We start from the raw sequence: 16054 nt of genomic DNA, 5'->3' as shown, positions 1-16054 counted from the left end.
CACACTTGTGCTACACACACGTCTATTCACAGAGGACAGGTTGGGCTTCGGGGGGGCTGCTGTGTTATACTCGGCTACCGTGGGCACAGCAACCGGGTAGAAAGGGAAGTTGAGACCACACAGGATGAAGGTGGCAGCAAGAAAAGGTTCGGGGCATCTACATACATCTACACAAGTACACACACACACACACACACACGCTGGGGTGCCCTTGAGCATGTGCCCTCGGCATGCATGTTGGTATGCATGTGTGATCACGCCTGCTGCTATCTATGCGCGGCAAGGTGGAGGGGGAGCCATGGCAAGGTGAGAGCCAGGAACTCCAGGGTCTGCATGACGGGAGAGTGGCTGGAACTGCCTGGGTCCGTTTTGGGGAGTGAGCTTGGAGCAGGGAAAAGAGTGAAAGGGAGGTGGGGGTATTGCTCCCGATGTGTGGGGAGGGTCCAGGGGAAGAGAGGGTAGGGGCCTACAAGCCCAGGGTCCCCCCAATGGATGACGCCAAGACCACCCCCAGCACCACACAGCAAATGATGATCATGATTTTCTTCTGCACGTGGAAAGAGGAGAGAGAGAAGGAGAGAGAAAGAGAGAGAGGAAGAGGGAGAGAGAGGGAGAGGGAGAGAGGGAGATAGACAAATGAAGGGAGAGTTGGGATGTGGGACATGAGGAGAAATAGGGGAGAGAAAACAGAAACAGGAAGCGGTCAGAGCCGTAGATAAGGCCTCTCACCCGTGTCATTTCATAACTGCCGCACCCCACCCACTGGCCACATCCCACCCCCCCGAGTCAGGCCACCTCCATGGCTTACCCTCCGCGCCTTGCTCTGATATTTCACAGCTTTCTTGGTGTCGGACACGGCTCGTTCCACATAGTCCACGGAATGTTCCACGTTGTACTCGATGCGGTCGATCATCTCGCCCTGCGCACAGAGGGAGCGTGAAGGGGGAGGAGGGCGGAGGGCTGGGCTGCGGAAGGCAGCCGTGGGGCTCAGGAAGACCGCCAGGCTGGAGCGGCAGGGCCTGTACCTGGCTCTCCACAAGCATGGCCATGTCCACGAACATGTCGTGCAGCTCTCGGATGCTGGTCTCCAGTTTGATGATCTCGTTGTGCCTTGTCTCGATCTCATTTAGTGCTTGCTTTGTCATCTGCGAGTCCATTTTGATCTGAGGTGCCGGGGGAGGGGACGGGGGGGGGGGAGAAAGGGCCATGAGTACCCTTTGCCCGAGTAACCAGCTTCAACCTAATCCTTGATCCTTGGTCAAGTTGTTTACCCTCCTCTGGACTTTGCTGACGCCACCTAGAAAGCGTGTGGATCATAGGAGTGTCTACCTCAAAAGATTATTCGGGAAACTGGACGAATTTATGTGTGGAACTTCCAAGGGTTCCCGGAACGCCATGAGCATCAAAAAGAAGTTTGTGGAATTACAAGATAAAGCTTGTACAGAGTCCACAACCTCCCCGCAGGGGGAAGCCCAGGGAAGGGAGATGGCTGAAAGCTGACAGGGTGATGCCAGAGATACAGCAGGTGGGAGAGCAGCGACAGACAGGGAGGCTCAGCTGAGAAAGCACTGTGCCCACAAGTCGATAGGAGCCTGCGTGAGATGGAGCAGGGAGCAAATAAGGACAGAACGCACATGGGCCTCAGGAAATTGGGAGGAGAAATGCCAGCTCACGGCACAATGCCCCCTTAGCTCCTGACCTGGGTCTCTGGTCCCCACTGTGGGCCATTGCTCTTCTCTAACATCTACCCACCCCTGGTACCTCCAGGCCACCCTAATACCCCCGGCCACACCACCACTCTGGCAGCCAGGCCTCTGTCTTTCTTTCTACCCAGATTTCCTGCCCAAACTGTAGAAGCCAAGGTCATCCGACAGCTGTCCTGCCAGTTCCCTCTCCTGTCTGGGTTTTGATTGCTCTTTTCCAACCTTCTCATATCTAAAAGCTCATTTGTCTTAGATTTTTCAAAGCACTGGAATGTGAAGTGTATATGTTTTCGCACTAGAATGTGAAGTGCCCTCACATGGCACAGCTGGAGCTGGAGTTAGAGGAAGTTGTAAGCCCCTGACAGGGTGCTGGGAACTAACTCTGTGCCTTAACCACTAACCCGTCTCTCCCCATATCCTGTCTCTTAAAGCCCATTTCATTGATCCCTCTCTCTCTCTCTCTGTTTTTTTTTCGAGACAGGGTTTCTCTGTGTAACCCTGTCTGTCCTGGACTCACTTTGTAGACCAGGCTGGCTTCGAACTCACAACGATCCGCCTGCCTCAGCCTCCGTGAGTGCTGGAATCACAGGACACCATGCCTGGCTTGACTCCAGCATTAACGCAGGTTTCATGTGAAGTTTCCTCAGCCCTCATCCAGGCTCCCAACCACTGGCATTATTGTTTCACAAAATGGTTTCCACTCCCTCAGTGGACTGCCAGGGGGCAGAGGTCAACTCTTTGTTTGTTTTTGTTTGTTTGTTTGTTTCTTGTTTTGTTTGGGTGAGTTTTGTTGAGACTGGATCTCTCCATGTAGTCATGTTTGTCCTGAAACTTGCTATGTAGGTCAGGCTGGCCTTGCACTCACAGAGATCCTCCCTCCTGTTTCTGCCTCCCAAGTGCTGGAATTAAAGGCGTGCACCACCATGCCTGGCCAGAGGTCAGCTCTTGCCCACTAAAGTAAGACCTCTTGGAGTCACCCAGCAGGCTGCTCTCTGTTCTCACACAGAAAGGCAGATGGCCTGAGGAGAGCTGTATTGGGAGGGGGAAGACGGGATCTGAGCGGCCTACAGCCTATCTGCCCAGGGTTAATTCAAGAAAAAGAAACTATTCAAATACTGCCGTAAGCAGACTGTTAGACAATCCCGGTGATTACTTTGTACCTGGTCTACACCCAGAGGCATCTGGCCATAGACACAAATGAAGATAGGACTAGGCAGGCCAGAGCAAAAGTCCACGGGGAGAAGGAGAACACGAGTTTGGGGAAAGCCCATGCACTCATTCATGACAGGACAGGGCGGTGTGGAAAACTTAAGCCAAACTAAAACTTTAAAAAAAATAAAAATAGAAGCAAAGAAGCCTTGAAAAATGAGTTTCGGACAATGGCAGGCTTCAGCAGGGGTGGGCTGTGGATCCCTGCGGGTCCGGGGAGGGAAGACGGCTGTCAGTCACCATACTGAAGGGCCCTGACGCAGACACTAGAGTCAAGTTCTCAGCAAATCATTTCACCTTCTGGCCCAATTCTCCTCATCTGTGAGATGGGTTTTCTCTGAGACTATGAGGAAGGTTCAATGAAGCCGGTAATAGTGGTGCATGCCTGTAATTCCAGCTGAGGCCAGAGGACTGGGAGTTTGAAACGAGCCTGGGCCACAGAGCAAGATCGTGTCTCAGAAAACAATGACAACAACCACAAAACACCTCCAGGAGTGTACTAAGAACCAGCACACCACTCCTGGTCATTTTAAAGGAAGTGCTTCTTGCCCTGCGGGAATCTCCCGGCCATTGGTCCGTGTTGTCCACTGTCTGAGATTCCAGGAGTGGAAGTGGAGGAGAGGCAAACATTTACCCCACAGACCCCAACCCGACCCCGGGGGCTCACGTCGTCCGTGAAGATGGCCAGCTTCCCGCTTTCCAACATGTCTTCCAGTTCTTCATTGGTGGTCGTCCTGCCAGCTGGGGGGAGAAAGGGTTTCTTGCTCAGGAAGCAAGGGCTGAGGTAGTGGTATGAAGAGCGCAGGAACCCAGGACCCACCCTCCCACCAGGCTCAGGCCAGGTGGGGCCTGGGAGTTTGGGAAGGGAGGGGCACACGCACTGATCTCCAGCTGCCGCTGGATGCGGTCCTTGCAGCGGTCCCGGTACTTGGACTGGGTTGCATTATACTCGGTCATTACTTCCACGAACTTCCGCGAGAGTGTGGAGTGCTAGGCAATGGGGGGGGGGGGGGCGGAGAGAGACAAAGCTGGGCGTCAGGGACAGAAGGCGGGGAGGGCTGTGTGCAGCACCAGCCTATACCACATTTTCAAGACCCTACTTCTGCACGCCCGCAGGCAACAGTAGGTACCGCCAAGCTCTGGCCCCAGCCACAACCCCACCCAAGGTCTGAGACTGCTCCGCCCGCAGGCTGGTCCTCTGCTCGGTGAGCTTACCTGGGTCTTGCGGATGCGCAGGTCCGCCGAGGAACGGTTCAGCCCCTCTTCCTGCTCAATGCTTTGCTCGATCGCTGGGGAGAGAAGGTACAGTGCCAGGCTGGAGAGCTGGGGATGAGGTGGGGGACCCGGCTCCCGGGTCCCAGGTGTACGAAAGGGGAGGCTCCAAGCTTGGTAAGGGCACCAGGCCCAATGAAAGGGACTATGGTGAGGTACACGGGCAGGGGTCTGAGGGGTTTCCCTAAGGCAGGTAGGGAGAGGGACAGAAGGTTTGTTCTGATGGAGGGGTTACACCTCAGAAGAGCTCAAGCCCTCGAGGGAAGACAGCCAGTCCCCTTAGAGGGGACTGCCTCTAAGTACTGTTCAGCTCCTCTCTGAACAAGAAGCAAACCCCACCAACATTTTTTTTTTTTCTTTTAAAGACATGGTGGTGTTACAGCACGGACCCTGTAGACTCAGACACTCCTACTTACTGTAGATCCTCTCTACCTTCTGACTCTCTTGGTAGCCGTTCCTTCCGTGGGAATTCTACAGCCAACAGATGGTGTTCAAACAGAGAAAACTTAGCTCTCCTTCTGCCCTGCCTGTTCTGAGAGTTCCCACTTCTTTTTTATTTTATTTGTTTGTTTTTTTGTGACAGGGTTTCTCTGTGTTGCCCTGGCTGGCCTGGAACTTACTCTGTAGACCAGGCTGGCCTCTTCCACACTGCCAGCTGAGTTCTAACTTTTGTGTGTGTGTGTTTGTGTGTGTGTGTGTGGGTCCTTTTGTTTGTTTGTTTGAGACAGGGTTTCTCTATGTAGCCTTGGCTATCCTGGACTGGCTTTGTAGATCGGGCTGGCCTTGAACTCACAGAGATCCGCCTGCCTCTGCCTCCCTGAGTGCTGGAATTACAGGAGTGCGCCACCGTGCCCCACTTAGAGAGTTTCAACTTCTAACGGATGTTTTGTACTTCTTCTGGGCCCTGCGCTCCTGACTCTGCCATTCAGACTTTCTAAGAAGAGCTTGCAGAAACAGCTTCTTCAAGTCAGATCAGAAAATGCGGCAGGAACCAATCACCCAGCCTGCTTAGACTCCCAAAGGCCTCCAGGCCAGTCCTGAGAGTGCCTCCTCTCTGTTCTCCTGGCAGCTGGGGGAGGAATGGAGCTAGATGGCACCTCAAGGCTATCCTGCAAGCAAGAGCAGGCACAGTGACTAAGCCTAATCAAACTGGATGTGCCAGTTCAGGCACACATGACCAGGGATCCAGGAATCTGCTAGCCCTGGCACTGGGCCTTATTATCAGGCCTGGAGCTAGGGTCAAGTCCGGACAGTGGGGTCTTCTACAACAGCTGTCAGGATGCAGAGATATCAGCTGACATTTTAGACTAGACACTGGGGTTCGAATTCATGAGAATTCATGGTCATCCTGATATCACCAAATTGAAGAAGATAGAAAAGAGATTTTTTTTTTCCTGGTCAGTTTCTTAAACCACCTTCATTTTTCCTGTCTTCTGTCTGGACCTGTTCCTGAACCCTTGACCACAAAGTTTCCTTTGTGGTCTTCTAGGAAGTGTTCTAGATCAGGACCCAATGTGTCTGAAGAAACCACTGAGTCTGGACCTGTGACCCACCTGCCCATCTCCACCTCCCAAGTGCCGGGAGTACAGGAGCATACCACCATGTCTGGCTACAACCTGACTTTTATGCTCTTTGTTTTGAGAACGTCATCTTAGAACTGGTTGTCCTGGAACTCACGCTGTAGACCAGGCTGGCCTCGAACTCACAGAGCTCACCTGCCTCTGCCTCACTGAGCTGGGATTACAGGTGTGCGCCACTGCACTCAACAAAAAGTTTTGTCTGCTTTTTTTAATTGGTTAGCATCAGAAGCTCTAATGGCCTCCTCTTATCCAAAAGGACAAAAGCTTGAGACTTCATCTCCCCGGGAAAGGTTAGCGGTCCTGGGGACAAGTTCTTTCGACAGGGCCTGTCCAAAGCCTAGCCGTGAGCCTAAGTGCTAACGAATGCCTGGTAAACGCCTTACACTGCTGAATTACCAGGGCGCATAAGCGGCCGCTCCTTAATGCTGTTATTCCCCTGGCACAAGCCGACAAGGAGGTTCCCAACCCACAGTGCTCTGAGGGAAGGTGGTTATTACCAGCACCCAAGTCCTTAAATTAGAGTGAATACATGAGCACTTGGCAAGGCCCTCCTGAAAGCGTGCCAGCCCCTGATGTCAGCCACACAGTCCAATCTGTCCTGAGCCGGGGATACTAATTCAGAAGCATTTGCTGAGCCCACCTACTGGGTGCTCAGTGTCGTGCTCAGAGCCTGTTCAGGACAAATGAGGACTGAACAAAATTAAAACCTCTCGGAAGGGTATGTTTCCTTCATTTTTCCTCCCTCCCTTCCTTCCTTCCTGGACCTTTTGAAGTAGGGTCTCGCTGTGCAGCCCACATTCGTCTGGAATCCGCACTCTTCCTGTTGCAGCCCCTGAGTGTTGTGACTGTAGGCCCTCCCTACTGTGACTGGCTGGAAATCTGTCTTTTTCTGATTGACAGTGTCAGGTGCAATTCAGGCAGAAACCCTACCCGGTTCATTTCCCCGTCAAGTGTCTCCACAGACTGTCGGCAAAAGCGCGCTTGTGAATTTCTCACTGTTTAGGAATCTGGCCTCCAGAAGCCTGTGGGCACTGCCACAGAGGCCTGCTCTGTCTAAATAGGGCAGGGACCCTTCACCACAGCTGCAGGACTGTATTCCTCACCTTTCAACTTGGACCGGACCTTGTTGGCCGTCTTTTTGATGTCCGCCGTGAGGTCCTCCAGCTCCTGTTTAGTCTCTGGGCGGCGGGGGCAGGGGGGAGCAAAGAGGGAAGTGAGGACCTGGATGGGGCCCCAGCCCCCGGATCCCCCCCCGAAGTGGCACTCACTCTCATCTGGGTTGGGGGCAGCAAGGATGGCGCTGTGCTGTTTCTTCACCTGCTCCACGTCCTCAGACAGTTTCTCGATGCAGCCCCGGATCTCTTCCACCTGGGGCAGGAAATCGGTGAGACCTCACCCAGGTTTGTGGGCCAGGTGAGGGAATCAGGAAACTAGCCGGTGTTCAGGGAAACAGGCCAAACCATGAGGCCAAGGAGTGTGCAGGAAAGGGGGGGGGGTGCACAGGGCAATGGAAGTTGGAAAGGGACAAGGTTCCGGTCCAGACATACAGGGGACTCTACCTGCTCAAAGAACTCATCCATAAAATGGTCTCGGTCCACATGGACCACCTCCTCTTCATCATCACTGTCTTTCGCCTGGAAGCAAGGCAAGGCCAGATCCATTAGCAGTCCCTGTCCTGTTCCCCACGGTTGGCTCCCTAGCTCTCTCTCTCTGCTCCCTGCCACACACACATTGGTGGTACCAGTTCCAGACTCAGAAAAGGGATCTTGGGAAGGGTCCTAGTCAAGAGGAATGGCAAAGGAACAGGCAGAGCCAGCACTGGATTATCTTGTAGAAGAAAGCCCTAGATGCCAGGGACCTTACAGGGAGTGAGCTAAAGGGAGGTATAGCCTCATGTGTTCGGGGTCTCCCTGGGAAGAGACGTTAGTTGAGGCCATTGCTGTCGACTCCTGGATATGAACAAATTTCAATATTTCAACAACCAGCTAAATGTCGGCCTTGTGATGATTGGCTCTGGGCTCCAAGGAGCATTCTAGAATGGTTTTCCAGGACTGGGAACCTCCCCGCCATCCCCTAGCAGCACCTGCTCAGGTCTCTCTCTTCCCCTCCACCACCTGACCGTCCACTCCCCTACAGAAGGTCACATCACTGTCAGGTTGCCCATGCCTGATGCCAAGTTGAGCAAGCAGGGCCAGGCCTGGCTGAGCCAGGTTGGCAGCACCCTGACCCCCTCCATCCCACGCCTCCCTCCTCCTCCCTCGGCACTGTGTTCTTGGAGGCCCTTCTGCCCCGCATCATTCACTCACTATCCTCCAGTTCCTCCCAACCATACCCCCACCAACTCTCTCTGACTCGGATTTCCCAGTTGCAACCTGCAGCTGCTCAGCCCTCCACCCTCAGGGCTCAGAGACACAAAGGGACTTACCCACCCACACTGCCATCTCCAGGCAGACCAGTGACACAGACAGAAGAGCTGACACCCAGGCACACAGAAATAGGCCCCCGACACCCACATAGAGCCACACTGCCACGCTGACATTCACTGCACACAGACCCAGGCAGAGCTGCATTACCCGACACGTGGGCACAGGGCATGGAGGAGGGTGCTGCCTGTTCACACAACCTTTCTGATCCCAGAGCTGGGCAGAAGGCACAAGAGGGTTCCCCTGGGATCCCCATTCCTCTTTGCTTGGGACAGAATTTTCAGGGCAAAGTTGAGCTCAAACCATCAACAGACACTAAGTCTGGAATCCCAGTCAGCTCGAGGGTTCAGCTCCAATCGCAGACAGACAGGTTGAACTAACGTAGCCAAGAGAGCCTCGATGAACTCAAGACAGAAGGCAAACAGCAGCTGTTTGGAAGTGGAGCCCCTGGGACCCGAAGGGGAGAGCTGACAGGGCTGGAGCGGATCACAGACGGGCCCCCTCGGAAGTCTGATGGCCTGAAAAGAAACTGCGCTTGGCTCTGCTGTATCTCAGCCTGCTCAGATCGAACCCAGACAGGGCCAGATGGGACCAAGATGCGACCAAGACACTAAGATAGCTTGGGATCCACAGAGCCGGGGCTGCTCTAAGACCAGCAATACCCGGAGGAGACCTCCTGCTGCAGGCCAGAAGGCCACGTGATTCTGCCCAGGTCTTGCTCAAACCAAACTCAAAGGCCTCAAAGGTTTTTGGCTTCTCCTACCTCAGCCTGCCCCAGGATGGCCCCTGGACGATGTTGGCCTGAAAAGCCTCTGAGAAACAGGGCTCTTCATTAGGATGCACCGGTTTCTGAGAGTGCCTCGGGGCCACAGCTTCCTGCTGGCCTGCTCCTCCTCCTCCCACCCACCCTTGACCAGCTTCACACCGGTCAGGAGAACCTTTTCGGGCCTAAGTACCTGGGAACCTTCCTCTTCCGTGCCACCGTGAAGAAGTCCTTCCTAAAGTCCTAGGCCACTCTCTCCTGCTGTTCTCAAAGCCTCTTTCCTTTCTTCCTAGAGTCTCCAGCCTACCTATTTACTTGCCCTTGAGAGAGAGAAGTAAGGCCTGAGTATGATTTGGTTTGGCTAATAACCACAAAGAGAGTTAAAATCCCTCTATGCTAACAGCCATGCTCACATTCATAATGCCTCTTGATCCTCACCACAGAGCCCAAGGACAAAAGCCGGATAAATGCTGTTCCCATTTCACAGATGAAGGAGCATGGACCCGGAGTGGGCAAAAGACAACGATTTTCCCGGGGGCTGCCAGGCAGACTAGGACCAGGACACCACGGTCCAGGCTTCCCTGAAGGCTCCAAGCCGCAATTAGTGCCCTAGCCTCTGGGTTCCTTTCCTCCCGGGCCAGCTCCTGCCCAGGCCTCTGCCAGCGGAGCTGCTGCATCCTGACAAGCCAGGCAAACAGCGCCACCTGCCAGCGCCTCCTGCGTGCAGCTTACACTCTTTCCATCTCTTCCAAGCTCCACCAACACTCTGTACAGAGGGGCTGGAGCCCAAGCTCACCGTTACGAGTGTACGCTGGTCTTGGAGAGGATCCATGTTCAGTTCTCAGCACCCACGTCCACACTGGGTGTGGACCTCACAACCACCTGTTTATAGCTCCATCCCCAGGGGATTTGATGCCCTCTTCTGGTCTCTGCATGGTCCTGCACTCATGTACAAACCTACACACACAGGCACACACACACACATACAGACACACACAATCTTATTTTAGAGCTTGGTGTGGCGGCACACACCTTTAGTTCCAGCACTTGGGAGACAGAGGCAGGCAGATCTCTGAGTTGGAGGCCAACCTGGTCTATAGAGTAAGTTCCAGGACATCAAGGGCTACACAGTGAAACCCTGTCTCAAAAACAACAACAAAGTAAGTAAGTAAATAAAATCCTTTAAAAAATCTTAATTAAACAAAAACTGAGATGGTTCAGTGTCGAAGAGAGCTGGCGGCTTAGACTGCAGGGGATCCGGCTCAGCCTGGGCTTCAGAACAAGATCCCGCCTCCAAAACAGGCCTATGCCTGGCATGCATACACTTGTAGTTACAGCAGAGGCAGCAGGCGGTGGATATTTGTGAGTTCAAGGCCAGCCTGCTCTACAGTTCCAGGCCAGACAGGGCTACATAGCAAGATCCTGTCTAGAAGAGACGGACAGACAAACCAACATTTTAACAAAGTCTGTCATGAGCACTGACTGACATAATCGCATCACTACGCTGACAAACACTTCAGAGCAGGCTCATCCATTTAATCATTCTTGACCACTCTGCCTCTCTGTCTCTGTCTCTCTTTCTCTGTGTGTCTCTGTGTGTGGCTCTCTCTGTTGCTGTCTCTCTCTCTCTGCATATGTGTGTGTACATGTGTGCTTGTGTGCTTGTGTGTGTGTGTGTGTGTGTGTGTGTGTGTGTAAACCAGGCCCTCAGGCAGGCTAAGGCAATACTCTGTCACTGAGTGACCTCCCAACCCTTGGTTTTCTGAGACAGCCATACTGTAGCTCAGGGTAGCCTTTAACTTGGAATCCCCCTGCCTCTGTTTCGTGAGTGCTGGGATTATAAGCCATGTCACCACCAGAGGTGCTCACTTTCATCCTTCCAGAAGCTCCTGGCATAGACATTATCACAGCTCCCTTTTATTAATGGGGGAGCTTTAACTAGAGAGAGGCCAAACAGTCTGCACGGAGTTCAGCAGCTGAACAGCCGCGTGGGCTTCTGACTCCAAGGCCTCACAGACCGGTGGGGAAACGCTGCAGAGGGGAGAATGCTGGGTGAGGGTGGACTGTGAGTCTCTGTGTCTTCTGTGTGACAGGCGAGGGGACAGCCCAGACCTGTTGCCCTATTGTCTGAAGCTTCACAGCAAACAAGGCCAGAGGTGGTGCTTGAAATAGGGACCTGTCAAGTCTCAAGGCTTTTTCCATCCATCCTCCTGACAGGTGGCGGTTCCCCTGTCCTTACGTGGCCACAAAGTGTCCCTCCACTCACTTTTTTCCAGGGTCTCACTATGTGGCCCAGGGTAGACAGCAATCCTCCTGCCTGCCTCACCCTCTTAAGTGTTGGAATCACAGGTGTGAGCCCATACCCAGCGTGCAGTTCCTCATGTTTTTATCTCACAGTCACTCCAGGAGGTAGATGTTCTTACTCCGATTTGACAGATGAAGAAACTGAGGCACAGAAAGATTACACAACTTGCCCAAGGGTGGTCAGCCGATGGGGTGCTGGTGGACGGCAGGGCATTGCTTGTCACCGTCTACCAACTCTTAAACACCTCGGAGGACTCCATTGGTAAGAGCTCCCGTCACCAGAAGCTTCCTTGGCCTTGAGGGGCATCCAATCCAAGCCCCCAGCTTCCATCTGGCTTCCTTAAAGTCAAAGTTTTCCGTATCAACAAGAGGGTTCTGGTGTGTGTGTGTGTGTGTGTGTGTGTGTGTGTTACAGGGAACTGGACTGAGGCTATCAAATACACACATCTGTACAGTACCCACCCAACCTCCTCAAGGTGCAAGCGCTATGTCATTTGATCTAAAGCCATCAGACCCCCTCCTGCACCCCTCAGGACTCTGTCTATCTGCCTCCTCAGCTTGGGCCCCTATCTCCCATCTCCCACGATCCAGCCTGGCCTTCACTTCTCCTCTTCCTCTATCAGACCACCCAGCCCACCTGTTCCCTTCCCAACCTTCCTCCTGCCTCCCCAAGTCACTCATTCATCTAACAAATATGTATGATAGGTACTAAGGGTGAGCAAGCCTGGGAAGAAAGAGCTTGCCTCCAGGGAGCTGAAGGTCCAGTAGAAGCGGGGAGACAAACAGAGGAAAATGAGTAAGAGCAACTCGGCATGAAAAGTAGCAGAAGGGAGGGAAACAGGAGGACATGATGGGAGCATTCAGGTGGCGTTCCATTCAGGGTGGCCAGGGAGGGTCTTCCTGAGAAGGTGACGTTTGAGTTGAGTCCAGCTATGCTGTAATGTGGGAGAGGCTGAATTTAAGGCAATGGGAGCAGTGTTCAGGGCAGAAGAGAACTCAAGGCAGAGAAAAGCCCAGTGACTGGAGGGTAGGGATGCTCACTCTAGGCCTCTGCACACTGTTACAAACCCGGAGCCTTCCTCGCCGCAGGCATTCTGGCCTCCCCTCTCAGTTTCCCCTTTCTTCCCCTGCCCCCTGTCCTCCCACCCCAAGCTGGCACACAATGCTCCTGTTTTCACTCTGATCCGCCTGTGTCATGCCTGGCTTCTTCCTTGACCCGGGGACACCTGCTCAGCGGAGGTTCCATGTCCAGGACAGTACCTCCTAGTTCCCGACCAAGAATGCTGGGTCAGCTGAGACATAAACAAAGCTGTTCAACCTCAGCTCCCCCAGCTCTGGGACTGCCAGCATCTCTGGAAAGTCTGTCTTTTTTTTTTTTTTTTTTTTTTTTTTTCTGTAGCCCTCAGGTAATTTCAAAATCCAAATCAAACAGGAGTCATCCAAATGGACTTATGTGACGCTCCAGAGAAACTCAAAAGCCACCTGGGAGCCACAGAGCACTGCTGTGCACCAGGCCCTTTCTTAGACACCTTGTAAGTACTAATTAACTTTTCATTCTCAAAATAACCCTGTGAAATGAGGTAGTACCATTGCTTTCAAATTACACATGAAGAAACTGAGGCTGGGCTGTAGCTCAATGACAAGAATACCTGCGTTGTGTATGTAATACCCTCATTTCAATCCCCGGAATCACAGGAAGAGAGAGAGAAAGACACACGGACACAGACATATACAGAGAGATACATATACAGACACACACACACACACACACACACAGACATGCACAGAGAGAGACACAGGCACACACAGAGACAGACACACACACACACACAGAGACAGACACACACACACTCCTGAAAACAAACAAAACCCACCCACCACCAAACCACCCCAAGTACCAGACAAGTTAAGTAACTTGCCCAAGGTCACACATGAAGTAACTAAAGTTAGGACTTAAGCCCAGACAGTCAGGCTTCCAAGTCTGAGCCCTCAGCCTCTGTATGATAAACACATTCAGAGGCTCCTTAGGAGAAACACAGGGCCCTGGCAAGACAACCAGCCCCACAGCTGGCGTTCCCGAGGCCCCTTCACCGTAGCCTCCGCCTCCCCGTCTCCCCGTCTTCCCATAGCTTGGCTTTTGACTCTGGCAGAGACTCTCACACTCCAGACAGCTGGAGCTCCTGTCTACCCCACCCGCGCCCTCCAAACCTCCCCTTTCCCTAAGCTGTGACTAACAGCAAAGTATTCACCCAGCCCCCTGAGCCCCAGCCCCCGACACCATCCGCCTCCTGCCTCAGCCACCTGGCTTCTCCCCACAGCAGCCCTGGCCACAGGTTTCCTCACCTCTGGGCTGGGAGCCCTGACTCACTCAGAAGAGTGCTCCCCACTTTTCTCTCTCTCCCTCTCTCTCTAATTATCCCAGAGTTCCGCCCCCACCTTATAGAATTTCTCTAGGTTTGGGAGTCTTGGAATATTCTTGGCTGCTGGGGATCTGGGTTCGAATTCTACCTTCTCCCTTGCTTAGCTGTGTGGCCTGGAGGGATTTGTTAACCCCCTGGGCTTCAGTTTTCTTAGATATTAGACAAGGCAGACTCAGTCTACCTTACCAGGAAGTTGGCTGGCATCTAATGGGATTGCCATGACAACCTGCTTTGCAAACTGCACCTGGAGGGGAGTTTGGGTATTGAAGCTGCTGGTCTGGGTTTGAATCCTGCCTGTTTCTAACTCTGTAACTTTGGCCAAGTTCCTTAACACCTCCGAGCCTCTGTTCCCTTTTCTGTGTGATGAGATCATGCTAACACCAGCCTCATAGGATTGCCGGGAACCAGAGGTGATTTCCTATAAAACACGCAGAACAGAGCCATCGCTACTATCATTTTCCTCACGCAGTAAATAACCCCTCAGACCTCCTCCCTCTGCTGTCGGCTCCTCCTTTCTCCCCACTTCCAACCTGCCTCTACCAGCGGTCACTTGCCTCTGTGTTTCCTTCCCTGTGCCTGCTGCGACTGGGGTCCACAAACCCTAGGCCAGCCTTCGGAGGCTCTCTAACAACAGAGCTCTTTGTCTCTCAAACTTGGGTCTCAAAGGCCAGGAGGTGTAGCCCACAACAACTTGCAGCCTGGAGGCCCCTGAGCCACTTGACCTGTACCACACACACACACACACACACACACTTGCTTGATGACCTTGGGCCAGTCCCTTCCCATCCCTGGACCTCAGTTTCCCCACCTGTCAGGTAGAATAGCAACCCCTTAGAATCCTGGCCTAACCCACTCCATTAGGACACAGTGGCCAGGGGCCCCCATCACACAGCTGACTGCTACCTCAACCTCCTTGGGCCCATGTCATTCTTTAAATGTCTCAGCACCCTCCCTGCCCCGAAACCGTTCTCACCAGGCCCTCACAGTCCTCCCTCCAGAGAGCAGCGGTCCCTGCAACCCTGTCCCATCCTCCCCCAGGTCTGCTGGCCGGCCTCCTGGAGCCTGGCCCCTGGCCGCCCGCAGCCTGCCCCTGGCTGCTCCCATGCCCCAGTTCCCCCGAGCACTGTGTGGCCTATGTCATACAGCCCAGTTCCGTGACCTGGTGGGTGGCTCTTTCTCTCCTCTCCCACCTTGGGGGTCACCTCAGCTGAGGCTCTGGCCCAGGGGAACTCAACCCCCCCCTGCACTCCCCCCTTTAAGCACTGCCCTCTCCCCATGGAGCAACACACCAGTGCGCGTGCGTGTGCGCGCACACACACACACACACACACACACACACACACACACACACACAACCAATACCACCACACACTTCATTCACTGCCAGGTGCTGGCATCTACTCCCAACCTGTGTCCTCCACAGCATCCCAAATCTGGGTCCTACTGGGCCCGGCCAGGCCAGTCACCACCTCCATCCGCCTAATCTGCACCTCCATCCGCCTAATCTGACAAACCTCCTTCAGGGATGATGGTGTCCCCCAATCTTCTCTTGACATTCACTCTCTCCCATCCCCAGGTTAGATTCCAGGGCCCTCCTGGGCATGTGGGCTGCTCAGGCCCCTGAGACCTCTCCTGCCCCCTTGTGTCTTAATGGCCTCCAACTCCTTCCAGCCACTGTCCTCCAATTGCAGGTTCACTGGAGGTATCAGGTGCCAGGAGATGTTAGGGTTCCTGGCTTCCAACATCTAGTCTCATCATTTGCCCCCCGCGTCCCAGAACCTCCCCCACTCCATCCCCATGCGCTCCCCAAATGCAGGGTCCCGCCTCCCCACCTCTCCCACCCCTTAGCTCACACTCCGCAGCTCCTGAGTCCGATCCTTCATCCTGCGACGGGCTCCTCCTCCCCTTCTTCGTCCTCCCGCCTCCGCTGCTGCTCTCTGCCTCTTGCCTCTGTGCTGGAGGCCGGGGTCTGGGGGCACCGGACTAGACCTCCCAGGGATGTGCCGGTAAGGTGCGTGGTTGGGGGCGGGGAGCCGAGGCCAGGCAGAGACAGGGGCCTGGGCCGACTGGGCTCTGCCTGGGCTGCGGTGGTGATGCGGCTGCGGCACAGGGTTGGATGGAGGGATGCGGGAGCCGAGGCGCGGGGGAGGGGGGCGGAGGGAGGTGAGGAGGAAGGGAGGGAGGGGGAGCGGAGGGGGCGGGGAGCAGGGGGCATGCGCAGCGCCCCGGGCTGGGGGCGCCTGGGGGTTGTAGTCCGGGGAGGGGCACCCACGGGAGGGGCACTGGGGAGGCCCAGAAGTGTGTGTGTGGGGGGAGGGGTCAGAGCCCAAGAAGCAGGGAGAGATGCGGAGGCAGGGACGGAGATGCTAGGTGAACTGCG

General features: G+C 54.3%; 1 protein-coding gene across 1 annotated transcript; it reads right to left on the bottom strand.

Annotated features, from left to right (window-relative positions):
* Stx1b (syntaxin 1B) lies at positions 1 to 15822 on the bottom strand. Its single transcript, XM_055627607.1, has 10 exons — positions 15528 to 15822; positions 7324 to 7398; positions 7033 to 7132; positions 6868 to 6942; positions 4128 to 4201; positions 3794 to 3902; positions 3580 to 3653; positions 1026 to 1163; positions 809 to 919; positions 1 to 547 (listed from the first exon to the last, which is right to left on the bottom strand). Exons 1-10 carry the CDS (start codon positions 15555 to 15557, stop codon positions 467 to 469), a joined length of 867 nt encoding a protein of 288 aa, XP_055483582.1. The 5' UTR covers positions 15558 to 15822; the 3' UTR covers positions 1 to 466.
* Positions 15823 to 16054: the final 232 nt, after the last annotated feature.

The sequence above is a fragment of the Psammomys obesus genome, unplaced genomic scaffold (genome assembly GCF_907164565.1).
Source record: "Psammomys obesus unplaced genomic scaffold, mPsaObe1.curated_primary_1811, whole genome shotgun sequence".
NCBI classification, from domain to species: Eukaryota; Metazoa; Chordata; class Mammalia; order Rodentia; family Muridae; genus Psammomys; species Psammomys obesus.
Note: the sequence above shows the minus strand (reverse complement) of the source record. Positions and strands in the feature narration are given on the sequence as shown.

What these genes read in the sequence shown, in the direction of transcription:
- Stx1b (XM_055627607.1), bottom strand. Translation starts at nt 15,557, where the DNA reads ATGAAGGATCGGACTCAGGAGCTGCGGAGT. An exon ending in TGGATGAGTTCTTTGAGCAG is followed by an intron (nt 7,133 to 7,323) that starts GTAGAGTCCCCT and finishes TTCCTGCCCCAG; the next exon opens with GTGGAAGAGATCCGGGGCTG. An exon ending in TGCGCATCCGCAAGACCCAG is followed by an intron (nt 3,903 to 4,127) that starts GTAAGCTCACCG and finishes CCCATTGCCTAG; the next exon opens with CACTCCACACTCTCGCGGAA.